This window comes from Balaenoptera acutorostrata, chromosome 9 (assembly GCF_949987535.1).
Source record: "Balaenoptera acutorostrata chromosome 9, mBalAcu1.1, whole genome shotgun sequence".
NCBI classification, from domain to species: Eukaryota; Metazoa; Chordata; class Mammalia; order Artiodactyla; family Balaenopteridae; genus Balaenoptera; species Balaenoptera acutorostrata.
This window is the reverse complement of record NC_080072.1, coordinates 98,598,141-98,625,874: the sequence shown is the minus strand read 5'-3', so window position 1 is coordinate 98,625,874 and position 27,734 is coordinate 98,598,141. Positions and strand designations below refer to the sequence as shown.

The 27,734-nt window shown below is 43.2% G+C and overlaps 1 protein-coding gene across 5 annotated transcripts in view; it reads right to left on the bottom strand.

Moving 5' to 3' along the window:
• KMT2A (lysine methyltransferase 2A) overlaps nucleotides 1–15,643 on the bottom strand; it is a 75,271-nt gene extending 59,628 nt beyond the window's left edge. For 3 of the 5 annotated variants that reach the window (XM_057552853.1, XM_057552850.1, XM_057552851.1), the window contains exons 1-2: nucleotides 15,168–15,643; nucleotides 12,975–13,073 (exon numbers count right to left, since the gene is read on the bottom strand). In XM_057552853.1, coding sequence (XP_057408836.1) covers nucleotides 12,975–13,073; nucleotides 15,168–15,602 — 534 coding nt within the window. In that variant the 5' untranslated portion in view covers nucleotides 15,603–15,643. The remainder of the gene's footprint in view (nucleotides 1–12,974; nucleotides 13,074–15,167) is intronic. The other 2 variants (XM_057552854.1, XM_057552852.1) reach the window with 1 other exon arrangement.
• Between the last annotated feature and the right edge of the window lie 12,091 nt (nucleotides 15,644–27,734).

Genomic DNA, 27,734 nt, shown 5'->3' with positions numbered 1-27,734 from the left:
TAACTCTCAAATTTTAGGCCTGAGCTATTGGGTAAAGGGTAGAGTCATTCTGAAACAAGGAGAAAGGAGAAAATCAAGACTTTCTGGACATGGGAAGTGTAAGGTACCTACTAAATATCCAAGTGCTTCAATGCATACCTGTTTCCTTGTCTGGGAATAGCAGTGGCTACCTCAGAGGGTGGGCAAGATTAGGTGAGATAATACATGTGAAGCACTGAGAATACTGCCTGGCCCACAACAAACACTCAATAAACGCTCATCATGCTTATTCTTATTATTATGCAAATGAAATGTCAAATAGGCAGCTGGAAATACAAGCCTGGGACTCTAAGAAGTAGTCAAGGTTTAGAGACAAAGATCTAGGGGTCCTCAGCATACAGATGAGGCCTGGATGAGGTCACTGAGGACAAGTGCACAGATAGAGAAGGTGGCCAAAGGCAGACTCTTAGGTGACTCCAGCATTCAGGGGAGTTAAGCAGAGGAAGGATACATACAGAATACTGAAAATTAATAACCAATGAGTTAAGAAAAAAGCAGATGAGTGTAGTGTTACAGAATCCAAGAAAAGAGTGTTTCAAGAAGGGAGTGGTCACCTGGTTCAAATGCTGCCCAAAGGTTGAACAGGAGGAGGACTGAGAATTATCTATTCAATCTGGCAAGAGAGAGGCCCTTGAGGATTTTGATAAGAGCAATTTCCTAGAGTCATGGAGATAAAAGCCCAATTGCAGGGGTTGAGGAGTGGCTGAGAGGTGAGAAAGTAGCACCTGCAATTACATACTGCACTTTCAAGGAGTTCTGTTGTGAAAGGGAGCAGAAAATTGGGTAGTTGCTGGGGGAGGACCTGGGGTCAAGAGTTTTTTAAAACAAGGATTATATTAAGACAGTTAGACAGTTTTATATGTTGATGAGAGAGAAACTGCTGATGCAGGAGAGAGGGGGACTAACTGCAGGAATGACCTTGAGTAGATGAGAGGGGACGGAATCCAGAGTACAAGTGGAGAGTGGCACTTCCTCAGTTGTACAAGGCAGCAAAGGATGTGCTAGTACTTAAGTTCCCTTTTAACAGGAAGGGGAAAGCTATTAAATACCCTGGGAGTACTTTAAATATCTTGATTCATATATTACACTTGGTATAACTGACTCTCAAGAATCAGTAAATCAGTAAATGAAGACTACTACTTGAATTGCTCCCAAGAACAGTTCTGTTAATATTAGTTTTGAGAGCTTTGGCCTTCAAATTACCAACTTCCAAAGTATCTTCCAAGGTATTATAATTTTAGTACGTATATTCATGCTATATTTTAAGCCGAGCTCAGTAAAGAGAAATTAGACGGTAAGTTCCATGAGGGAAGGGGGGAAGGGACTTGTTCAATGCTAATGCCCCAACACTTGGTCATCTGCCTGGTACATAAAAGATGTTCTTTGAAAAATAGATTCGATTTCCAGTCACCGTTTCTTACTCTGTAGAGTGCTATGTTTATGAATGCCATTTAGGGGGGAAGATGAGCCTCTTTGCAAGCAGTTTTTCACCATTTGTAAAAGAAAAAAAGATAGTGACACCTGTAAATCATTTCCAAAAGGTGAATTTAACAATGATGTTGTTGAATTTATAAGAAGGGAAAAGAATAAAATACTCAAGCATAGTCAAACACACAGATATCAGCAGACAAACTTCTTAAGCCAAGATGGTTTCTGAAATCCAAGCAGTCTAGAAATGTACACAGTTACTGAACTGACATCATAGTCTCCTGTCAACACAATGGCAGGGACAGGGCCAAGGCCAGATTCTCTCTGGCTATTGGTGCCTCAAAGAGAACTGTGGCTGTTTGAATGCATAACAGATAGGAAGAGATTTACCCTGTTTTAAATATGATCTCTGCCTGATACTGAGAAATGTTAACCCCAAAAGTCACCTAGGATTAAAGGCTGCAAAGACAGTAATACAATGTTCTTCAATAACAACAGTTGGTAAAATTTTCACCCACACAAGAATGAAATCGTTTTCAAATATTTAATTCAATTCTACCTAGCAACTCTCACCTAAGAAATACAAATGATACCCACTTTGTAATTAAAGAAAGAAGTATCTCCTCATCCTCACTCCATTATCAACAAGAGCAAGAAGCAAAGATGCTCAAAACAGCTAAACAAATGAGACAGGTGAACTCCACCCATCCTGCTCCGGAAAAAGAGGTAGACAAAAAGAAGCTCACTGTCTTAAAAAAAAAAAAAAAAGGCAAAATGAATGCACTACATCAGATAGTAAGCTATACAGATTCTTGGCAATGCCCCAAATTACTTCACAGGACCTTAAAAAACAAACAAAAAAACAAAAAAACAAAAATCAGGACTTCCAAACTCCTAGGTTCCAAGTCTGAACTGGTTTATCTACTTGCTGAAGCAGAAGAAATAAGCCCACTTAACTGATATACTGTAGAAATTAAATTAATCAGCACAATGACAGGGTTTATTCTTCTCTGTTTAACAGGAAAGCACCACAAAATGACTAGATCCACTTGAATAGGCTGGAAAAATTAAACAAACACCAACACTGTTTTCAGAGATGATTCTTTTTATTACAAGAGATTTTGGTCCTCCATATGCCAACTTTCAGCAGTTAACTTCATTTTGAGCTATATGTTCATTCAACTACAAGTTTCTACTATAAAATTTGTATTTTTTTCTTCCAGCTTGTTCTGATCTTGCTGCAAAAGTCAGGTTGCATCTTTCCTCCTGGGCTGTCGAATGATCAACAGCAACTAAAGTAACATTGAGAAATTCACAACTTTCTTTCCTCTAAAGGTAAAAAGAATTATCTCTCCAAAAAGCCAGTTTTCTGAAGGAGCAAAGTGAAGTTACGTGACAAAAGTAAACATTCCCTTTGGCAAAACAACAAAGCTACTAAGTCAGCAAACACAATTTTGACCTAACATTTTTGAGGAATTAATGTTCAATATATGAGTTGGGAAGTTTTGTGTTCTTACTAGCTTAAAAAACCAACTGACTCTTCTGACTGCTACATCATATTTGGAAGTTCATCATCACATTCTGAGAAGCACACATTATGTGGCATTAACTTACTTAAAAAAAAAGTCCCTGGTATTTTATTAGTCTAACACTGGAATCTCTCAAGTAGAATAAAGAATCATGAGAATTATTCTTTGCTGTTTATAATCTTTTGCTTTCTGAATTTATACCTGTATGATTAGCAATTAAAAGTTACGGGAAAAGGGGCTTCCCTGGTGGCACAGTGGTTAAGAATCCACCTGCCAATGCAGGGGACACGGGCTCGAGCCCTGGTCCGGGAAGATCCCACATGCCGCGGAGCAACTAAGCCTGTGCGCCACAACTACTGAGCCTGCGCTCTAGAGCCCGCGAGCCACAACTACTGAAGCCCACGCGCCTAGAGCCTGTGCTCTGCAACAATAGAAGCCACTGCAAGGAGAAGCCCGCTACACCGCAACGAAGAGTAGTCCCCGCTCACCGCAACTAGAGAAAGCCCGCGCACAGCAACAAAGACCCAATGCAGCCAAAAATAAATAAATAAAATTTAAAAAATTAAAAAAAAAAAAGTTACAGGAAAAGTATGACTCCCTTATATTTCCAATTCCCAGTTTCTCAAATGACACCAATTTTACAATTAGGGAATCAAGCCGCCCTTCACTTTGCCACCACTTGCAGAATCCCTGCAACAATCCAGCTTCACCTTTGAACTCCAGTCATTTTATGAGATGGTCTGGTTAACAGTAGACAGCATTTGCTATATGAAACTTAGAAAATATTCATTATATTTTTAATATTTAAGGCCAAATAACCTTAAATAAGCCTAGTATCCATTTACCTACAAGAAGGAAATTATACACAATTCCAGTACTAAATTCCAAAGTCCTAAAGCTTCAACAACCCACTCAAGGTTTTGGAACCAAGAGCTAGTAGGAAAATGAGCTGGTGTTAATATCAGCTCTGCCCAGACTTTTGGTAATCTATATGAATAATCCCAATTCACAGTTTTCATTCTGACTGTACCGGAAATGCTTTTTGCAACCCAACATATCTAAAAAGGTTTCATTCTAAGTAATGTAAGCCCTCCTCATGGCCTCAAAAGCCAAGGGTCAGAGGCCTTTATAATCCTCATTCACATGAAGCCAACTTATTAGACTGGAAAGGATTTACAAAGCACTTGTTATAATGCATCCACAAGCAGTGATACCCTTAACAAGGGATATTCTGAAGCACAGCTCTTTAGACTACAACTGAAAATGGACATAAAAGCTATAAATATTTATTTGTTTCCTATATTGAGACCACACCTACTACTTTCCCTGGTTTCTCTTGATGTTTAAGGTTTCCCTCTTAGCTCCATTTACTAAGTTTTTATTCTCCTATAAAACCACTATAAAATCATTTCATAAAGACATTTCTTTGGAGCTTACTACTGAAAGTTAATTGTTGCCATAAATTGACAATTCAAATACTTCTTAGGGAGCCAGTGAGACTAGGACCCCTTGGGGAATATTAAAAAGTATAAAACATGATCCATGCCCTCTAGGATCTAAATAGAAATATACTTATTGATTGAGAGAATGAGAAGGTAGCTTGAGAAGTCATTTTACACATACATAGGCAGGACTCCTGTCCTTTAAAATTCACCTCCAGAGAAGATCATAAAATTATTTCGGAAATCTTTTCGCCATCACTATAATGAAAACCATCATTAGCAACAAGTTCCTTACACAACTACCCTTTGCTTCAATTTAAACCTATTTTTCTCTTATTTTAGCATCAGTAGATCTGGAAAACAGCTGGTTACCATTCCTAATAATGGATCCATTCATGTTTTTTGAAGAGTTATTAAGTTGCCTCTTAACTTTTCATTCTGCCAACCCTTCCTCATAGGACTGACTTCCAATCATATAATCATCTTTTGAGTCTCCTCAGAAACCTCTCCAAGGTATCCTCATCCCCTCTAAGTTGAGGAACCTAGAAGTGGAAACAACACTCAAGTAAGTGGGTGATCAGTGCCAGCATTATCTATATAAAAGATGATGCCATCCCATCAGGATTCCTCAACATCACTTTTTTTTTTTTTAAAACATCTTTATTGGAGTATAATTGCTTTACAATGGTGCGTTAGTTTCTGCTTTATAACACTCAACATCACTTTTAAAGCCCCAATCGGTACTTTTACAAAAATGTCCTCTGATGGCTCTTAAGCTTACTATTTTTAAAAATTACTCAAAATTATCCTGCTAATAGTCTTGAACAACATAATAGCTTATGCGATATGTCCTTGCAAAGTGTTCCTAGAAGTTGTATGTATACCAAATTTTCAGTTCAACAAACATTCACTGATCACCTTCTATATGAAAAGTCGCCACTGTAAACAATATAAAACATAAATGATGATTCAGAAATGGTCTGTGTCTTAAGGAAATCATAATCTAATGGGGGAAAGACCGACACAATCAAAAGTATTTACAACATAAAGTATTCTGGAGTAAATTCTTTAAGGGTAGGTATAAAGTACAGTAAGAAAACAGGAAAGGAGTTGAATTTAAGCTAGTAGTGGTATCTTGAAAGCTTCACGGAAGAGTTGGGATCTGGGGATCTGAACTGAGCCATGAAAGATGAATAAGTCAGAGGAAGGTCAAGATGGGAAACATTTTAAGGCAAAGGAAAGGCATTAGCAAAGGTATAAAGGCATGTACACACAGACTGTGGAGAACATCTAACAGACTGGTAGTTCAATATGGTTGAAGCACTTTAAGTGAAAATGTGTGTTCAGGAGATAATGTTCAAAATGTAGAAATGTAGGCCAGCTAGATTATAAAGGGCTGGGAATTTTAAATCTTATTTTACATTCAGTGAGTAGTCAAAGGGTTTTAGGAATAAAGTGACAGAATCAGATCTGTATTTAAGAAAACCACTGGCACCACTACACAGTGAAAAGGAAGGCAGAGAGACCGGTTAGGAGCTTACGGTTTTAATCCATGCAAAGGTAATGGAAATTTAAAGTAGGATGGTAAAAACAGAAAAACAGGGACAGATTAAAGAAACAATACAATAGTATCACAGACAAGCCTCAGAAATTTATTGGATGGGGTGAGAAGAGAAAGGGACTGAAGGTACCACAGTGCAGAGAGCATGAACAAGCCTTCAAATAGTTACAGATTTGGATTTGAATTCTAGCTCTGCCACTTACTAGCCGTATGACTTAAGGAAATCTATTTAACGTGTCTGTACCTCGGTTTCTTCATCTGTAAAAGACAGTGTATTAAGTATTTCAGCAAACCTTTTTTTTTTTAAGTGAGATAAAACAGAACTATATTTTTCCTCCTTAAGCATACTATCCTCTACTAGGTAAAGTTTAACTTGTTTTTGACTATTCTACTTGTGGTTATTTTTATTTCTCAAGTTAAGTTCCAACCTACAACTTAGCATTTCTTCTGTAATTAAATGGTTAGCTGCATTGATCTCCACAGACCAACATTTACTCTCCCTAAGCTAAAACTTGAGAACAAATGTCAAATAGTTACCAAGTACAGACTAATGAATCTGAACTTGGGGGCCAAGAACCCTGAAGAACCTCGGAGTTGTTTTAGGAAATCACCAAGTACTCATACTCAAAAAGATAAGGAACACTAGTTACAGGGACCAAGGGTAGCAACCCCAATATAGCTGCCTTGGCTTGACAGTTATGCAACTCATGAAGGCACTGCCTTCCTTGGTTACCTACCCACCTATTTACTGTCCTGTCCTTTTTACTCCCTTTTGTGCCTTATCGCTAATTACATTCTAGCTGGATACCAACGGTACCCGCTGTTACCAAGATGTTTGACTGGCTTCAGTTTGGTTCCACCTAGCTTACTGATGAACTTGACACCCATACCAAAATCAAGAACATTCTAAAGTCAAGATTATAGCACTCGAATAGCTATATATGTGTACACATACATATGTATACCTCCAAGTAAAAAAAAAAACTGTTACCTCGGTGGGAAAAAAAAAAAAGATTAAGCACTCCTGTCCTTTCAATCTGAGTCCTAATAATAATTAGGGATTCCTCTGTACCAGGCAAAGTGCTAAGTACTTTGCATGCATAATTTCAATTAAGCCTCACAATAATCTTATGAAGCACAATTACCACTGATTTACAAATGAAGAAACTGAAGCATAGAGAGGTTAAGAAAGTTTTTCAAGGTCATTCAGCTAATAAATAATGGAGCCAAGATTTGAACCCAGGCAGACTGAGCCCAGAGCCCATGGTCTTAATCTTAATTACTGTGCTGTACTATCTCACACTATTACAGATTACATAATGAGATTCTGTCCTTCCTTTGTAAAGGTATTTATATATGTACAAATAAAAAATCCTTGCTGGAGAGATTACAAAAGGATTTCCTCATTAACTAAGCTTAAAGAGATGTTATCCACATGGTTTTACTGCTTATAATTAAAGGCAATAATCTAGGGACAATATTGTATGCTTGTGTTTGATCTAAAAATCAGTCAATACTCATGGATGGACAGAAGTTGAATACAAGCACGTATAAATAGTTATTCCTTTAGGTGTAGATATTTATTACAGATACGCGTGATTAACTACTCCCCAGTTTTTAGAACTGAGATGGTACAAAGGAGAGCTTAGTGAAAAAAAAATTCTCCAAAAACACTCCTCACAAGTAATATTACTCCCCTAATTCAAGACAGAAAGCCACAATTACTCTGATGCTGTAAAATGAGAATGAAACAATGATGCTTCAGCAAAGCGTGGACCATAAGGGTTGGATCTCTCTAAAACAATTCGAATGTTAGAAAGGTTCATAGCTCTTACTGATGAGAGACATCAAAACATCTACACCCAAACATTCCAACCAAACCCAAAACACAGAAATGCAAGAAAACAGATAAAATATATGGAAAAAACTCCAACTCCAGAAATAAATGGCAGTTGACTAGATCCTACCCACTGGTGCCCCACAAGGCATTGCTGAAGCGATAATTAAAGGTAAAACAGCTGGGGAAATCCCTTCAGTCTATTTGTCAAATAGAAAAACAACTACTCATTTCAAAGAAAGGGGAATTTTCATACACAGCACAGAAAACTGCCAACTAACTCTTACATTTATATCTTTAACTGTTTCCTTAAAACTAAAACTCATTAGAATAGTTGTATTCAACATCTAAAAAGTTAAACCAAGTTTGGCCTCTAAGAAGTTTCATACGAATCCTACAAGGGGATTTATATCATCCAAAACAACTACAAGTCACACAACAACATTCTTCTTTCAAATGTCTTAGTCTTTAAAAGCAAACGCCTAGCAGCACCTCCAGCCTCCTGGCTGGCTTCCCCTGGTGTGTAACCTGACAAGGTACAAAGCTCACTGAAATATTTAACAGTGGTGGTATGGATTTCTTTGGATAGATCAAGAAAAGCAGCTCGTCCTTTTTAAAAACATAAAGAACCATTTTATGGGATGCCATTCCCAGTCCAAGGGTCTCTGTATTTCCTCAGGGCTTTCTCAGAGAACTTATTGAGGGGGAAAATGAAAAGGCTAACAAAAGGACCCTTTTTCTCTCCCTATTCCCAACATAATCCACCTCAGCCATAGGGCCAGTTGCATCCACACTGTCATAAACGCCAGCAATTAGAGAATTAGGCCATAAAACCACCCACTCAGGTATAAGAGCGCAGGCCTCCAGCTTTATTTCATGCATGCCATAAACTTCCTTCTTTCAGACCTTCTTCACAGCCAAGGAAATGACAATAACAACAACAAAAAAGTAGCCCTTTGTCCGCCTCATACTGATGTGATCAATGAAACCATCTGGGTCCAGGTGAAGGATTCAAGATTCCTTCTTCTTAATAAAGACTGCATTTCCTCTAGCATGGCACATATAGATCCGTTAAAGGACATGCTGTATTTTGCACACTAACATAATGGGAACTAGAGTGAAACTACATCTTCCAGAAAAATTACTTTCCCTTATTCTGAAACTGCTCTAGAAACCTAGCCAATTCCTGATCTTCTCAAGAAATACTGGAGGCTACAAGAGTATTCTTAATTAACTCAATAATTTCTAGATCCTCCTGCAGTCTTTTCTAATCAAAAAAGTTAATTCAAATATCAAAGTTAACTCTATGCTTTAAAATCTGATACAATTTAGGAACAATCAGTAATTTCATTTGATTGACTTCGCAACCACAAAACCCCCAAGTCTGTGATTTACTCCATAAGCTTTTATTTATCAAGCTTTAAATCAATCTAGATAAGACCCAAACAAACACTTAATAGTAAACTCTTTAGCTTCCTTCTTCCTACTAGTGCCTATAGGGTTAAGAATCTGACTAAAATGTAGTTACCTCATGTCAGACTCATTAGTAATTTAACTTTTCTTAATTCCTGAAAATAACATATGCAAACAAAAGAAGGTCCCATCCCAGCAATCCTAGAATAAATTCCTCCCAAAGTAGTGATAGTCACAAAGCTTCCCCCTTTCTCATAGGTCTATGCCACTGGGCTCTCCACCTTGGCAGAGGAAGAATGGAAAGAGACAAGATATTCACAAAAGGCCGGATTGAAGGCCTTCAGTTAAGTGCTAGAAGGAAGCTGAAGTTCTGTGCCAACACTAGTGGAATGTGGGCAGGCACAAAGAGATCTTAATTAGGAGACCTACAATTAAAACAGTGAGTTTCCAAAGGAGAGAGCGGCACTGCAGTCTGTTATGCCTCAGAGCAAGCGAAACAGTGTTGCCACCCCCCCTAGCCACAGGGCAAGGAAGGCAACGGGTATTAAGCCTGCACAGCTGCTCTATGGAAGGCCAGCTCCCAGGTGAGTAGAGATGGGAGGGGAGTCAAGATGGGACTATTTTCTCTTCTCAACTTCCAATCAAAAGATCAATCACTATTTTGTGAACGATGATTTCCTACAAGACCATGTGCCTTAAGATAATTAGCCGGAAGGTAAAGATGGGGACAAGTGATATGCCTTTCAGTGAAAGATGAAGAAAAGTTCTAAAGACTGCATTTGTGATGCTCAGTACAAACCAAAGTATGTTTTAGAGCATATTAACAACTACTCCCTGCAATGTAGGTACCGTCACTTTGGATTTATAAATACATTAGTGTATTGGATTTTTTTCATTTAAAAGCTCACATACCTAAAGGAATATACTACCTAGACTGAAAATAACTTCCTTTTTGGAGAGTCAGGAATCTACAGTATTGAAAACATGAAAACAAATTTAGCCAAACAAGAGGGCCTCTCAACACCAGATAATGAGTTATACTTAAAATTTTATCTTCACTTTTCTTATAAATGAAATTGGTCAACTTCAGCAAAGAACTTTTTCCATAAAATCCTTACATTTTGTCCATACAATGAAAACTTTCCAAGTTCAAATTTCTCTTCCCAATAAAAATGGCAGTTTAATGGCAAATGTACACTCTGATATTAAAAATTACCAAACAGGGCTTCCCTGGTGGCACAGTGGTTGAGAATCCGCCTGCCAAAGCAGGGGACACGGGTTCCATCCCTGGTCCGGGAAGACCCCACATGCCGTGGAGCAACTAAGCCTGTGCGCCACAACTACTGAGCCTGCGCTCCAGAGCCCGCCAGCCACAACTACTGAAGCCCGCGCCGCACCTAGAGCCCGTGCTCCGCAAGAAGAGAAGCCACCACAATGAGAAGGCTGCGCACCGCAACAAAGAGTAGCCCCCGTTCGCCACAACTAGAGAAAGCCCGCGCACAGCAACAAAGACCCAATGCAGCCAAAAGAAAAAAAAAAAAATTACCAAACAGGCTCACTGACTCTGACTTTTTAAATAAATTCAGAATAAGAAGTTCTGACCTGAGCAAATAATTAATATAACAGAGAGGAATCAGAATACTGGAGCAGAAAAGATTCCTGAGCTGACGTTTAGCCCAACCTTTTCATTTTACTGATCGGAAATTTCAAGTTAAAAGTGAAATTGTCCAGACTGGAGAGTGACAGAGATGAATGCGAGGAGAGCCCATGTTCATCGACTTCCACGCGGAGGGGCTTCTTCTAATCCACTTGTGTTCTCTGCTTCACTTTCCTTCTGCCCAGCTCAGGATTAGCTGTGAAGGCAATGAAGGAGCAACTCCCACTCTTGGCACATATGCCCAACAAACATCAAAAAAAAAAAAAAAAAAAAATCACAGACACTCTCCCACTCCAGGACCACCATCTTTTCTAAGCCCAACCCAAGAGCCCACCTTAGTCCACCCAAACTAAACTGCCATTTCAAATGCAGACAAATACATACCAATGTTGTGATTCGGTTTCCATTTATATCTAATCAAAGTTTGCCATGTTATGATCAGGGTGGCAATTCTGCTTTTAACATTTTGTGAGGTGGTAGGAATGGTAACTGGATTATGAAAGTAATAAACAAAGATTACTTGCTGATAAATAGACCATTTCTGGGGTTCATATTAAAACAGCCCAAATTCTAGTCAACAGAGAGGATGCTGTACTATATTTAATTAGATGGCAAAGTAGAGTCACATATATACCACCTGAGACAATCCTCAGAAAAGTGGGACCCTGACACCATGCAGGGGAAAGGGAAGGCGAAAAAGCAGACCTCTGTGATTTCTCACAGTGCTCAATCAAATAAAACTCTAATTTCTACTTCATAATTGTCACACAGAAAGCCCAAACAGGAGATCAGCAACACCTATGTATTTTTTAAAATAATCCCATTCTGACAGATCTTGGTCATGAAGAACTCTTACATGTAGTTGTTACTCAGAGAGATATCAATCCCGAGGGAAGTTCAGAACCTGTGGCAGTAAAGGACAAATCTTCTACAGCTAAAGGAGTTTAAACGGAACTGATCTGGAAGTTTTGTCACCTTTCAACCACCTTAACTTAGTAGTTCAATAAGTATTAACTTACATTTTGTTATGGAGAAGTTATAGTCATTATTCACTTAAAGCAAACCAGAATTTAAAGAGGCTAGAATCCTTTTGGATCACAAACCATGTCTTCATGAATCCAGACAAGCCTTGATACAGATCTGTGAGCAACTTCTCAGAAACAATCTTTAGAACTCTATGGCAGCCTGTGGGAACCCTAAACCTCCTTGTTGGAACTTTATCATTGATTTGTAACACTCTGTAACAAAATGCTTGCTTTCCACGTTGAAAACAACCAGGTCAAAGGATATAATCACCATGGTTTAGTACTAAGCCATACCATGGGTTAGCACTCATGAATGCATACCATTAACCCATCCTAGATTAACTCAAACTACCACATAAAAGGCTTATCAATGGAACAACAGCTCATTCAAGCCTAATTCAGAAAAAATACTGAAGTTTAATGTAAGGAGTCAACCACTTTCCTCATAATGAAGTAGCAACTACTGTTCAGGCAAAAGTTTTAAAGAAAATAAGTATTAATATGATCTTATTTGAAATTACTGCATTTCCTTGACAGGCTTTACACTACATACTACTGCTAAGCAAAATAATGCCAGTGGATAAGAAAATGTTAGCACCTGATTAAAACTTTAAAGGTGATTTGTCAAAGACCAACAGATAAAATATTCTGGTGCCCAGACATTAGGTCCCTGAATCCAGGTGGCTCTCTTTCTAACCAGTCTCTTGAAAAGCTATGATTGGAAGCTGTCAGCATAAAACTTTGCTTTTGAATATGTGATAACATTTGGAATGTGAACACTTGGTCCTTCAGTATAAAATAAATAAGCATGCTAAACAAGAAGAAAATGCTTCTCAGGATTCCCTTAAAAATAGACTAACTTCTCCTAATAGAGACTTTCTTATTATACTCAAATATACATGGGGCTAAAATTCTACATATAACCAGGCAAGTCTCAATTTTGAAAACAAGCAGGTAAATGAAATGTCAGTAAGTCTTTTTTTTTTTTTTTTTTTTTTTTTTTTTTTGCTGCTGTATCTTTTAAAAAAGCAAAATCAACTCACATTTAAGCACCAACTCCATGCAAGTAACCTGAACGGTTCAGTCTTTTTGTCATGTATGAGGCCTTTGGTTCTCCAACTACATGGGATCTGTGTTGTTAGCTTAAAAAATACAGAATTGGCCTTTCAAAAAAAAAATAATAATCTACAGCAACCAATAAATAGTCTCAAACAACCCTGCTGACTGCAGCTGCCTTCTGAAGGCTGGGAAAAGGAGGTGGAGAGAGAGCAGAGAGAGGCAGGGAAAAGGGACGCTGCAGCTAGCTACATCGCAAGGAACACGCCCCCATCATGTCCTCCTTGCTCTGTCAGAAGGCGGGTTGTTGTCAGTCTCCTGATCAGGATGCCTTAGAAACGATTTAAAAAAGGAGGCAGGAAGACTAACAACTAAAAAATGCCAGCTCCTTGAAAGGAGGGGCCAGGGTCCCTGGGATCTCCTCCCTCCCCTTCTGCCCAGGATCTCTCTGTAGATCTAAAGGGGTGCGGGGCACAATAGGGGACGAGGGGTTTGCCCAGGATATTTTGTGTGCACCAACGGCAGAGCACGCAGGAAACGGCTGGTTGTTATCTTTCCCTTTCTGTTTCAATCAAGAGCACTCCAAAGCAGCAACCCCCTACCCCCCTCCGCTTCAGCCCCTAGCAGCTGCTCTTCCTCCTGGCATCCCCCATCCCATTCTCCCCCTTCCCCTACGATTCAAACTCCCCCTTCTGCATCCAATGGAAAACAAATGCGCAACGCCACTGGCTGAACCTGAACTCAACTTCCCTTCCCAGGGCAACTTTCCTTTTGGCTGAAGGGGGCTGAATAATGCCTATCAAAGCATCCCCATTCTCGCCCCAGTACTAAATGTGGAAGGGGCAAAGCTGGAGATCCTTCATCCACCTTGGGTCCCCCTCAAACAAATCAGAGAGAGAACGCTAACTCCTTCTAAGGAATAACTTTGCTTCATAAGCTCTTCATAACCCTCTTTCTCTCAACCAGAAGCAGCCACCACCACCGCACTACAGTAAAACTGTCCCTTATCTACTCTCCTCACCCCAACCCTGCTTCCCCCACCCCTTCCAAGCCCCAGGATTGGCCTAGGAAAAGGTGGATCAATAATGAAATGACGGAGAAAAGGAGAAGGGCGGGAGGGAGCTAGGTTTGAAGACTGCGTGCTCTCAGGCGCAGTGGGTGGGGTAGGAGAGCAGCTGCTTCCCCTGGGAGGATGCTGCCCAAGTACCCCACAAACACCGCCCCTCACGGGGGCCCCCTTCCCCAGAGCTGGAGGGAAAACCTGCCTCCTCTCCAGGGGGAATGGTGGAAAGCTGCTCTTCTCTGAGCCTAGGGGACAGTGGACAATTTTCCCCTCGAAGATGCCACTAATCCTTCATTCTAAAGGAGGGAAAGGGTGGAGTGAAGGTACAGTAATCCCCTGCTACCAACAGGCTAGAAACTGCAGCTCTGTAAAATGGGGGAAACAGACTGCTGTAGGAGGAGATCGCCGTTATCTTCAGAGGGAAAGAAGGCGAAGGAAGGCAAGGTGGAGAGGAAAGTAGCTTTTTCCTGGTGGGGAAGGGCGGGATGACGGGAGGACCTCTCCGCTGGGGGTATGGGGGGTGCGGGTGGAGGTGAAGGAAGGGGGAGTGGCTGGTAGTGTAGGGACCTGGCCCGGGGACGGAGCGAGGGTTCATCAGGTTTTCGAAAGCAAGGTGCTAGAAGGGACATCGGTCCCCAAGGGTGGGAGAACGTGGCTTTGGATGAGGCCATCCCCCGAGAGATGCCCAAGAGGAAAACTGCCCCAAGAGTAAAACATCTGCCCAGAGAGGGAGGCGGGGATGTGGCGGGATCAAGTCTCTAGGAGGGAGGGAGGGAGGAATCTCGCTCGGATGAGGTAATCTGTGAAAGGGAGGAGGGGTTCAGTCCCGGGATGGGAAACCCGGGCGAGGGGTCTGTGCCAGGGGATGTGGGGAAGGGTCAGGGGAAGGAGGGTGGGGGTCAAACGCCCTCGGCCAGATGGGTCCGAACCCCGGGGTGGGGACGCCTGGGGGTCTGCACCCCTGGATGGGGGTCCCGAGATGGGAGGGCCATCTGCCCCGGGTCAGGGACCCCAGGATGGTCCCCGAATTGGGATGCTCCACAATCCCGGATGGGGGAGGGGAGGGGGCTCCGCAGAGGGTCGAGACCCCAGACCTGGGGGTTCCTCGCCCCCTTACCTCTCCGCTGCCGCCTCCCCCGCCGCTCTCCCCAAACACGGCCCGGAACCGGCGCAGGTTGGTGCCGATGGCGGCCGAGACCTGCAGCGCCGCGTCGAAGCCCGGGCCCACCCGGAGCAGGGCCGGCCCAGAGGAGGCTGAGGACGATGACGAAGACGAAGACGAGACGGACGACGAGGAGGCTGCTGAGGCGGCGGCCGCTCCCCCTGGAACCCCAACCCCGCCGCTTCCCGCCGCCGCCGCCGCCGCGGCCGCCACAGCCGGGGGGGAGGGGGGCGCCCCGGGGCCGCCGCCGCCGACCAGGGGCCCGGGGGGAAGCAGCAGGGCCGGGACGCGTTGCCGCGGGGCGCCCCCTAGGCCCCGGCGCCCCCCGCCGCCGCCGCCCCCGGTGGTCCCGGGTCGGGCGGGGAAGCGCCACCGACAGCTGTGCGCCATGTTCGCCCCGTGAAGTGAAGCAGCGAGAGGGAGAGGCGACAACACAGGGGGGCGGGGAGGCGGAGGGGGGGGCCGCGGGCCCCGGAACCTGCCTGGCCCGCTCGGCGCCGCCCGGCCGCCTGCACCCCGCAGCCGCTATGCCGAGGGCCGGGCCGCGCCAGCCGGCCCAGCAAGCTGTATAGCGGGCTCGGGCCCGCGCTGCCGACGCCGGGCGGCGGCTACGCCATCCCGAGGCCCGGGCCGCAGCCTGCCGCCCGCCCGCCCGCCCCGCAACCTGGATAACTGCGTGCCCCGCCCTCCGGGAGCGGCATTACTCGGGAAAAGGAGGGGGGGAAGGAAGCCCAGGAGCCCGACGCGGAGCGCGGGTTCCGGGGAGAGGGGGAGGGGCGAGGACTACGGAGAGGATGGAGGCGGAGGGAGGCCGGCCGCCTGCAGCCTCGAGAGCCGAGAGGCCGATTACACACGTTCCCGGGATGCGCTGGGAATCGAACCGCCCGGGAGAGCAGCTTCCAGTCTAACGCGGCTGCCGGGCCGGGGACGAGTGCGCCTTCTCCGCCTCGAGGCACGGATACGAGAGGGGTTAGCCCGGATTTAACGCTTCTAGAATAAAAGAGCCCTTATTGTGCTACAGGCAAGACGGAATTGTTGCCCAGTTTACTATATGCAAAATAGAAAGGCCCTCAATGAATGCGCTTTAAAAAATAATAATAATAAAAAAAGAGCCCCTCCCATTTTCAGGCTGGAGCTCTCTCCAAAATGCACACACCGAGTGGTCGGCCTCTCGCCACCTCCTCGCCCTACTGTGCGCCCGGGGCTGAGGAACCTCTGGCTTTGGTGCCCTTCTGCAGAGAGTTGGGTTGTGTTTCGCCAGCCCGGGCACTGGGGCCGCGGCGTGCTCCGCTAACGAGGCGGCGTTACAACGAAGCTGAAACTGGGTGGCTAACGGGGCCTGGAGGGAAGAGGCGGGCAAAAGCGCCCCCGCCCCTTCTTCCTCAGTTCTCTGCCTGCCGCTGCATGCAAAGCAGACCCTAATGTATGCACGCGGGGGGGGGGGGCTCGCGACCACGTTTCTGATTAAGAGAGGGGGAGGAGAAGAGCGTTGGGCATTATGATACACTGGGTGGAAGGGGCCCGCCGGCGGCGAGCTCTGTGCGCGGGGTTAGTAGGCAGAGGGGGGAGGGGGAAGGGGAGGGTTAGGGCGGGGGATGCATACCCACCCGGTTCACTTTATTGCGGGAAAGAGAGGAGGGCGCCACAAGCTAGGCGTTAGAAGCCTGCAAGGCTGGGAAAGCACAGAAGGGAGGGAGGGGTTTGTACCGGGAGAACTTGTGTTGGCTGAGGCTGGGGGATCGATACACAGCCAGCAGGCCCCGGGGCAGCCTCCATCCCTCCCACCCCCGGCCGAGGTGGAGTTCGCTGGAAGGTCACGCAGCCTTCCTGGACTCCCGCACCGGTACAGCGCCCCGCCTGTAATATAACAGCCTGGGGCAGCGAATTTGGGGAGGAGGGGGGAGGGTCGTGGTGAGCAGGTTGCAATCAGCTCTGGCCCTCTGGAGGGTGCACTGCAGCCTCCAGAGAAGGTCCACGGCCTCCTGGTGCTGAAAACCTACGTCCCTCCACCCGCGAAACGTTTGTGCAGAGCGAACGATGGGGTGGGGGCTAGAGAGGAGCAGGGAGAGGAAGGAGACACAGGCAAGCGCCAACTCCCCCAACTCGTCCTGGATCGATCGTGGTTCCAACCGCGCAGGATGGAGCCCAGATGGTTTGCAAAGCGCACACTCCCACAGCGCACACACAGAACCAGATTCCGTTGTTACATCGCGTGGTTTACTAGGTGCAAAAAGGGTGGGAGTACGGGGAGAGTCTCTTAAACGGCAGCCCCAGGACTCTGCTAAGGACATAGACACCCCATTGTGGACGGTTTCTCCATTGCAATATATTTAGCGTTAGGCGCTGGGGGTTTTGCTTCAGTGTCGCTGCTCTGATCAGTTACAGATTGGCGACCACGTGGATTCCCTCAAGCATCCTGATTTGTTCCCTCTCTCACTCACTCTCGCTTATTTTTCTTTTGTATTTGCCGCCCCCCCCCCTTCTTTAATATGCATAACGGTCTGCAGAGGTAATAGGCAGGGGACTGAGTGACAGGCTTTACAAAACTGTGTCAACAGGATTTCTTCCTGACCTCCACCCCTGAGAAAACATAAACCGGCTGGGTTCTGAGTAACCTCTTCCTTTCAAGCACTCTTCTTTGGGCACAGGTGGGAGGTCTGCAGGCTGAGTGGGGACAGCAGGAAGGAAGAATGTCTGTGAAGACGGTGTGAAGTCCTCAGACTCAAGCCTCTAAGTAGAAAACTCCTTGATAAAATCATCTAGTTTGTCTCTTTGCCTCCTGACTTGTCCAGAAGGAGCCAGAGCAAGTCGGAATTTGGTTTATTATTGGAGTTTTTAAGGCGGAAAGAATAATAACTTATATTTCTTGAGTGCTTTCTGTGAGCCTGAGTGCTTTATGCGCATTCAATTCTCACCAACCCTCCGAGATAATTCTGATTTTACCAATGGGGAAACTGGCGTAATGTCCAAAGTCACACAGCTAGTAAGTGGCAAGACCAAATCTCATTGGGGTCTGACACCAATATCAACTAACCATACTGCTGATTCCCCAAAAGACATACTATGCCACCTCACTCCCATTAGGAAAACAACAAGTGTTGGTGAAGATGTGGAGAAATTGGAACCTTTATGCACAGTTGGCAGGAATATAAAATGGTGCAGCCATTGTGGAAAACAGTATGGTGGTTCCTTAAGGAAAAAAAAAAATGACCATATGATCCAGCAGTTCCACTTCTGGGTATATACCCAAAAGAACTGAAAGCAGGATCTTGAGGAGATATTTGTATACCCATGTTCATGGCAGCATTATTCACAATAGCCAAAACATGGAAGCAAACCAAGTGTCTGTCAACCAATGAACGGATTACCAAAATGTGGCATACTCATACAGTAGAATATTATTCAGCCTTAAAAAAAGGAACGAAATTCTGTAATAGTTACAACATGGATGACTCTTGAGGACATTATGCTAAGTGAAATAAGCCAGACACAAAAAGACAAATACTGTATGATTCCACTTATCTGAGGTCCTCAGAGCAGTCAAAATTGTAAAGACAGAAAGTATAATGGTGGTTGCCAGCGGACAGAGTGAGGGGAGAATGGGGCATTATTGTTTAATAGGTATAGAGTTTCAGATTTATAAGATGAAAAGAGTTATGGGGATGGATGTGGTAATAACTTAACAGCAATGTGAATGTATTTTTGAAAAAAGGCATTCTATGCCTTACTCATAAGTTACCTTAAACTTCATGTGCTTTATTTAATTTTTTATTTTAAATTTTAATTCAGCTTATTTTTCTTGATTACCTAATATACTAATATGGTTAAAAATTTAAAGAAATAAAGTTTTCACTCCACTCTTACTTTAACTACCCTCTCCTCCCGCAGTCATACCTTATCCTTTCTTAGGGGCAACGAAGTTTATCAGTCTCTTGTATATTCTTCCAGAAGTAGTCTGTACCTATACAAGCAAATACATATAGAAGTTTTTCCTCAAATGAAAGAATATCAAACCCATTTCCTGGATCTTGCTTAGAAATCTATATCTTGGAAATCATTCAGGTCAGTAGACAGCATTTCCTCATTCTTGGGGCTGCATGGAATAGATGTAGCATACTTTATTTAACCAGTTCTCTGTTAGTGGGCACTTAAGTTATTTCCAAACTGTTGCTATTTCAAACAATGCTGCAGTGCACAACCTTGAACGTATGTTACTTAGCAAATGTGCAAATATATCTGCAGTATAAATTTCTAGAAGTGGAATTCGCTAAGTCAAAAGGTATGTACACCTATAATTTTGATAAATGTATGCCATGTTGTCCGCTGTAAAGATTGAGTTGCCGCCCTGTAAAGATTGTACTAATCATACTCCCACCAGCAATGTTTGAGTGCTTTCTCCACACCCTTCCGAAAAGGATTTTTTAACTTCTTGATTTTTGCCAACTTAATAGACATGCACATACTTAAATTTTTTTTCCAAATGATGTAAGGAAATTTTTAAGAAGGGCACCCCAAATTTTGCCCCTTCCTGCAAACTCATGAATTGCTTCTAGTTTGAAGGGACCTCTAGATGTTCGTTCCCTTTTCTCCTGTCTGGAAAGATTTCTAGTTGCAAACCAGTATTGTGGTGAAACTAACATGGACTCAGATCCAGTCATTGTAACTATGTGATCTTAAACCAGGCACCTAGGCTCATGATGCCTCAGTTTCCTAACCTGCAAAAATAAGGATATTAATAGCAACTTCACAGGATTATTATGAAGACTGAATGACCTAATACAAGTAAAGTGCATTCTCTCTCATTCAGAGAGAAACACTTCCTTAGTCATTGGTGAAGATACCCCCTCTCAAATAAGCAATTTCCTTTCTCCAAACAGGCCCCCAGTGGAAAACATTGCATTAGTAGTCCCCAAAGTCCTGGAACTAAGAAAAGAATGGTGGCTGGGTCATTTAAGCTTGCCCATAGGAAGGCTTGATCATCACTGAACAGAGAGGACTGTTCAGAATCCTTAGATGCTGCTTTCTTCTGGGGAAGGAAGAGCCAAGTTAATTACTCTTCTACGAAGGCACCCTTCCATTAAGGAAGCAATGGTTGCATTTTGCTACTGCCCCTTCTGTGAGTTTCCATTCCAAAAGAATTAGGTATAACTATATCTGTGACTAAAAGGACTTTAAATAATCACCCCAGCATGAACAGCTGGCTTACTGTAAAGGATTAGGTGTAGTCCCGGCCAAAGGCAAAGACTAGATAATTTGGGGGCCGTGAGCTCCTTGAGAACAGGAGCTGTATATTGCTTTTCTTTGTATCCTCTGTGCCAAGCAGTGTCTGTATCAGCTAAATTAATATTTGTGGAATAAATGACCCTTCCCAGATGTACTGTTGGACCTTGGGATTTATACCCAGGAGGTCTTATTTTGTCAGAGGCAGTCGCGTGTGCTGGGTTTTTAAAAAATACATTTTATTTAAAATCAGTTAAGTTGTTTCCACTTGAAATTGTACCGATGATCAAAGTTTATATCTCTCAAAGAGAGAAAAATGATAGGAATAATTATTATTTGATTATTACTGCTTCACCTTGTAGAAGCTTGAAGGAAATGTTGAACGAAAGCATTTCCTTTCCCTCTCTTCCTGGTTACCTGTAAATTGTACTCTTTTTTGGTTTTTTTAATGGTTATGGGACTTCCCTGGTGGCACAGTGGTTAAGAATCCGCCTGCCAATGCAGGGGACATAGGTTTGAGCCCTGGTCCGGGAAGATCCCACATGCCGCGGAGCAACTAAGCCCGTGTGCCATAACTACTGAGCCCACGCACTCTAGGGCCCGTGAGCCGCAACTACTGAAGCCCACGCGCCTAGAGCCCGTGCTCCACAACAAGAGAAGCCACCGCAATGAGAAGCCCGCGCACCGCAACGAAGAGTAGCCCCTGCTCACTGCAACTAGAGAAGCCTGCACGCAGCAACAAAGACCCAACACAGCCAAAAATAAATGAATAAAATAAATAAATTTATATAAAAAAAAGAGTTTTAGCTATTTTTTGGTTATTATAAAAGTCACATATGCGAGGTAAAATTTTCCAAATAATAGGGAAGAATATAAAAAGTCTAAATATCCCTTCCTTCCCTCAAAAGATAATCACTATTAAGTTTGTTGTCTATTATTTCAGAATACAAACACATTTATATTTATTTATCTATCTATCTATCTATCTGGATGTACACACAGACACACACATACTTCTTTACTCAATGTGATTATACCATACAAACTACTATGCCTTATCCCTTAATCTTTTTCACTTAACAATATGTCCTGGAAGCCTTTCTGTATCTTTCCGACCTTATCTCCCGCCTCTCTCTCCCTAGTTCATTGTGCTCCTACTGCTTTGACCTCCTTGCAGTTCCTGGAACACACCTGCACACTCACACTTTAAGGCTTCGGCACTCGCTGTTCCTTCTGCCTGGAATGTTCTTCCCCCAGATATCCTCTTGGCTCACTCTCTCACTTCCTCCAGATCTCTACTTCAATGTCACCTCCTCAGAGGGGCCACCACTGTCATTCGTGATACCTTACCCTACTTCGTTTTTCTTCATAGCACTTGTATCTGCATCTACGGACTTGTTTCATGTCAATCACCCCCACAAGGATATGCACTCCATGAAGGGAGGGACTTGGTCCACTTCACTGCTCTGTATCCAGAGGCTAGAACAGTACCTGACCTTAATAGCTACTCAATAAAATAGGAAAATGCATATAAAGCTGGCACAGTATTGTATTAAAGATAACAACATAGTGTTTAAGAGTGCAAGCTCAAACTGTTTGGTTCTAATCTTTATTTCTCAGTAGGTGGGTGCACTTGGGTAAGTGAATCCATTTCCTCTCTGTAAAACGGGGCCACACTAGTGCCTAACTTCCTGCGTCATTGTGAGGTTTAATGTGTGAACATAAGGAACATGCTTAGGACGGTAACAGCACATAGCCAACTGTTAATAAATGTTTTCATTGCAATGATTAGTAGTAATATTCTAGAAAGACAATATAGTAGCTTCAACCTCAGCGAGCTCCTGTCTTGTCTTTCTTCCATTCTTCCAGCCCTTCTTCACCTCTTTGATTCTTCTTCTTGGCTGCTTTCTCTGTCCTTCACCCCTTAGATACTGATGCCTCCTGAGTGCTTTTCGTTTCTCACATTCTCTTAGAGTGAACTCATGGTTGTAACTACTACCCAGGCGGAAGAATGCCCGAACTGCTGCCCCAAACCACACTGCTCCCTGGGGCCTGACTCTTGCATCCAGACAGCTTTGAGCATTTCCATTCTAATTACTTGTTAGGTTGTATGACTCACTGAAGTGTGGGTTCCTCAAGGGCAGGAATAGTTCCTCGGTTATCTTTATCTCTGCTTCTCCAAGGGAGGTGCTCTTGGTAGGGGCACTTTGTAGGTGCTCAGAGTCTAGTGAAAGTAAACAGACAACACATAAGTGACTATCATAAGGCAGCTGGTGACAAGTGCTATGTAGGTACGATGAAGAGGGTAGACAGCTGGGAGAGGCTAAGGTGCAATTGTGTCTGCAGGCTGGCCAGGGGAGACCTTTGGGTTAAGGGGCTATTTGAACAGAATGCTGAGGAAGTGAGAGAGTAAACCAAATGCAGATGGGCTGAGATGGAGTGTGTTTAGGGGACAACAAAGAGGCCAGTGTGGCTGCAGTCAGGTCAATGGCGGGAACAGTGGTAGAAATGTGTTGAGCCAAGCAATGGGGGAGGGGGGGCTTCAGCTCATACAGAGACTTAAAATGAGATGACGAGTCACTGGAGGGTTCTGAATAGAAGACTGACAACATACCTAACTTAAGACTTGAAAGGATTGCTCTGGCTGCTAGTATAAGAATAGATAATAGAGAGGCAAGGGTGAAGGTGGGGAGATCTGTTGGCAGGTGACTGCTGTGGTCCAGGTGAGAGATGCGGGTGTCCTGGCCTTGGGTGGTAATGTGGAGGTGATGAGAAATGGACAGATTCAGGATATATTTTGAAGATAGAGTAAGGATTTGTTGATGTACTAAATGTAGGGAGAGAAAGAAAAGAGGCAAGGATGAATGGATAAGTAAATGAATAAGTTAATTGTATATATATAGTCATTACAGAGTGATACATTACAAGGGCTGCCTCGGTCAGAAAATAAATGAAAGGGAAAGTTAACAGAAGAAAGAGGATTCAAGATACACTCACATACTTCCATTCGCTTGAGAAGAAGGGTAATGAAAGATAGGTCAATAGCTTGAGAATGAATTAAAGGTAATTATTGAATTACCTTCAATAAATTGAAGGTGGTGTTTTTGTTTGTTTTTAAGAGAGGGAGACTTGAGCCTATCTATAGCTTCAGGGAAAGTATCAATGAAAAAGGAAAGAAAAAATTGCTTAATGAAGATGCAGCCAAGTTTCTGAAAAGAATCATCTACCTTCAGAGCCTCCACTTCCTTCCCATCTTCCACATACTCTGCAAACACTATCATCTGGCCACCCACTACCCCCACTGAAACTGCTGCCACCAAAAAACTCCCATGACTTTCTAGTTGCTAAAACTAATGGAGACTTTTTAGTTCTTGTTGTACCTGGTCTTTTTTGCAGCATGGTTGAACTTCTGGAAGCTCTCTTCCCTTGGTTTCCATGACCCCACTCTCTCCGTCTTGCTTTTCCACCTACCTCTCTAATCTTTCTATCTCAGATCCCTTCAGTGGTTTCTTTTCTGTGTCCATCCCTAAATGTTGATGTTTCTCAGAGTTATGTTCTTAATCCTCTTTTCTTTTCATTATTTCATTCATGTATTCAAATACTTACTGAGTGCTGACTACATACCAGGCACAGTTGTAGGTGGTGGGGATACAGCAATAAAAAAAACCTACAGAAACACCTGCTGTCCCCTCCTGGAGCCTTCCCATTCTTCCTAAGCAATCTCATCTCAGAAGCCAGGCCCCAGTCCCTGCAGTGGGCTTGTTACTTCCAAATTTACATCTTCAGCACTAATCACTCTTTCTAATTTCAAACACACAGAACCAACACTTTGTTGGGCATCTTCACTTAAACTAAATTCCTGTTTACACCAAAGTTTGCCTCTTTCTGTACAGCCTCCTCTAATTACACCACCGTGCACTCCCAATTGCTCATTTCTTTTCAGGATAACTGCTATAGTTCCCAGTCTAATCATCCTCTGATAGAAGACTGATCTTCCTAAAATGCAAATCTGACCATATTACTTCCATCCTTAAAATACTTTAATAATTCCTTATCATCTTGAAGATCCTGTGTTATTTGGTCTAACTCTCCCTCACCCCTTCCTCCAACGCTCATCTATTCCTTGTGTTCCTGCCTTATTAAATTTGAATTCTCTCCTACAGTTCTGCTTTGGTGCATGCTATTCCCTCTGTCTAAATAAAGTCCTTCTTTCCCCTTTTGTTCTCTTGGCTAACTTCTAGACCCATCTCAGGTGCCAGCCCCACTACCCCAGCATTCTTCAACCTCTCCTGTGTATACAACCATAGCATAATGTGCAGACTTCTCTTGTTGATCTTTACATGATGTATCATAATTGTGTGACTTGTAATTGTTTATTTTGCTACCTCTTCCCTTTGAGTCCTTTGAAGGTAGGATATGTGTCTTTTATTTTCAGTATCCCAAGCACTTAATATGCCCTATAACAAGAGTGTAATACATGTTTGTTGAACAAATAAATAAATGAACAAAGGAAAATGGGGAACGGGTAGGTCCCTTCAGATCACTGAAGAGTGGAAAGGCAGAGAAGCGAGAGCAAATGTAGAAGGATAATTTCAGAAAGAGTGTTCTAAATGTTTTCCTCTAGGACAGGAGAAAGGAGGGAAGAAATAGATCAGTTTGAGGTGAGGGGAGGAAATTGAAGGAGTCCTTGCTACATAGTTTCTATTTTTCCTTAATGTAGCAGGTAAGGCATTCCTCTTTTCTCAAAGACTGTCATGTGAACGAAGGTGTATCACCGCTTCTTTGAATCTCAACTTCCATGCCTGCCGAACACTTGATTCTATATTCTTTATCCCATAAATCTTATCTCTTGTGAAATTTTAAGAGCCAAGGAGATCATATAATATAAGGCTTTGGGGTCTTTAGATAAGTCAACGGACCTACTGATTCTCACTTAAATATGACTTTAAATCCATGTCGCTGAAAGCTGCTAAATTCCAAAGCCCTTCCCATTTTAACACTCCTTTTAATTACTTCTGTGTATTGTCAATGCTGCAGTTCCTAGAACTGGAAACATTTTGTTTGCCTCCAAATTACTTTGAAAAAATTCACTAGACCTAACATTACCAAATAAAAAAAATTTTTTTAAACTACAGGCAGAAAAAGGGTAATACTGAGCAATGTTATTCTCCCACTGATATGTCTAGATGTTTTTGAGTCATGCTTAAAGTCTAACTCAATGGTCTGAAATTGGTTTAGGATTCCTTTCAACCACCAATGCTAACTCACCTTAGGCTAACAAGACTAGAGTTCAGTTGGTCTAAATTAGAACAAATTTTTATCTGTAGATGGGGTGGAAACTCTAGGTGAGGATTAAGGTCATGGCCAAGGTACAAGAGGAGGAGGAAGTCTGAGTTAATTATAACCTAGGTTCTTCAGTCTTAATTCCAGGAAGCTGTCCCTTAGCTAGGTGGACAGCTTGTTGATGGAGGAATATTCTCAGAGGAACTGGAAGCTACCAATTCCTGATTCTGAGATGAATTTCCACAAGTGAAGATGTTAGCATTGCAAGACTAGACTTTATGGTCACTTGAAGAAGACTTTTGAGTAATAAGCATTTGGTTATTTTCTCTCCAGCAATCATGACTGGCCTGGAAGTTTTCCCAAAGGTTATCTTTTCCAAGGCTAGATGAGTAACCTTGTTTTGACATGTTTTTGAATCTATAATACAACGCATGCACTGTGTTTAGTTTATTCCTAGACTTTAAAAAAAAATACTCACTGTATATCTTTTGGAAGATAACTGAAGTAAAAAACCAAACAAGGGCTTCCCTGGTGGCGCAGTGGTTGAGAATCTGCCTGCCAATGCAGGGGACACGGGTTCGAGCCCTGGTCTGGGAAGATCCCACATGCCGCGGAGCAACTGGGCCCGTGAGCCACAATTACTGAGCCTGCGCGTCTGGAGCCTGTGCTCCGCAACAAGAGAGGCCGCGATAGTGAGAGGCCCACGCACCGCGATGAAGAGTGGCCCCCGCTTGCCGCAACTAGAGAAAGCCCTCGCACAGAAACGAAGACCCAACACAGCCATAAATAAATAAATAAATAAATAATTAAAAAAAAAAAAAGAATTAAAAAACCAAACAAACAAAACCATGAGAGCATGGCCATCATTGCACAAGGCAAAGACCTCATAATCTGATACAAAAATGTAAGCCTGCTTTAAAAGCTATGCTTATTAATGTCTAACAGGTGAAGTTATATGAGCTTCTGATACCAAGTTTAAAAACTGAGAATTTATTTTGAAACATTATGGGTAGAGACTAGGTAGTTAAAGGATCACTGGTTAATTTGACTTTTTTTTTTAAAATTAATTTTATTCATTTAATTTTGGCTGCCTTGGGTCTTCGTTGCTGTGCACAGGCTTTCTCTAGTTGTGGCAAGCGGGGGCTACTCTTCGTTGCGGTGCGCAGGCTTCTCATTGCGGTGGCTTCTCTTGTTGTGGAGCACAGGCTCTAGGTACATGGGCTTCAGTAGTTGTAGCACATGGGCTCAGTAGTTGTGGCTCATGGGCTCTAGAGCGCAGGCTCAGAAGTTGTGGCGCACGGGCTTAGCTGCTCCGCGGCATGTGGGATCTTCCCGGACCAGGGCTCGAACCTGTGTCCCCTGCATTGGCAGGCGGATTCTTAACCACTGCGCCACCAGGGAAGCCCAATTTGACTTTTAAGATAATTAGGACTAGGGTTTAGCCTTTTCTCTTTAGCCGCATTCTCTTCTCTGAGTCCCCTCTATTAATATCTGGACAATCCTATTGCTTAAGACCCAGGAAAAATCATGGGACTCTGACACAAGGAATACGTTATGAATCATCACTTGCTCCTGCTAGAGTTGAAATGAAGTGTCTTACATGTGGGTTAGAGTTCAGATGTAAGTTTCTGAATAAACACATAAAAAGCAAACCATCCCCCGTCCCCATTCCTGCCCCTCACGGTGCGATGACCAGGTTAAATATCCAAGCATAGAGAGGATGTAGTTAGAGTTAGGAAACCAGGAATCAAGTCCTGCATTCCAGTCCTTCAACCCTGACTCACTCACCTCACCGCGAATGGTTCCACATCATTTCATTCTGCACTGAACAGTGAGGAGAGTAACATTTTGTTTCAAAACATCTAAGCGGAGTGGCTTCTGCTAACCTGCACCAGGCCTTTGCTGAGACGGGCAATAAGGAAAACATGCAGCTACGGATACCATTTTAAGAGAGAAAAGAAAAAGGGTTTCATTGCTGATGTGTTCTTCAGGTGGGCCTTTCCACAGACAACTTTGAGA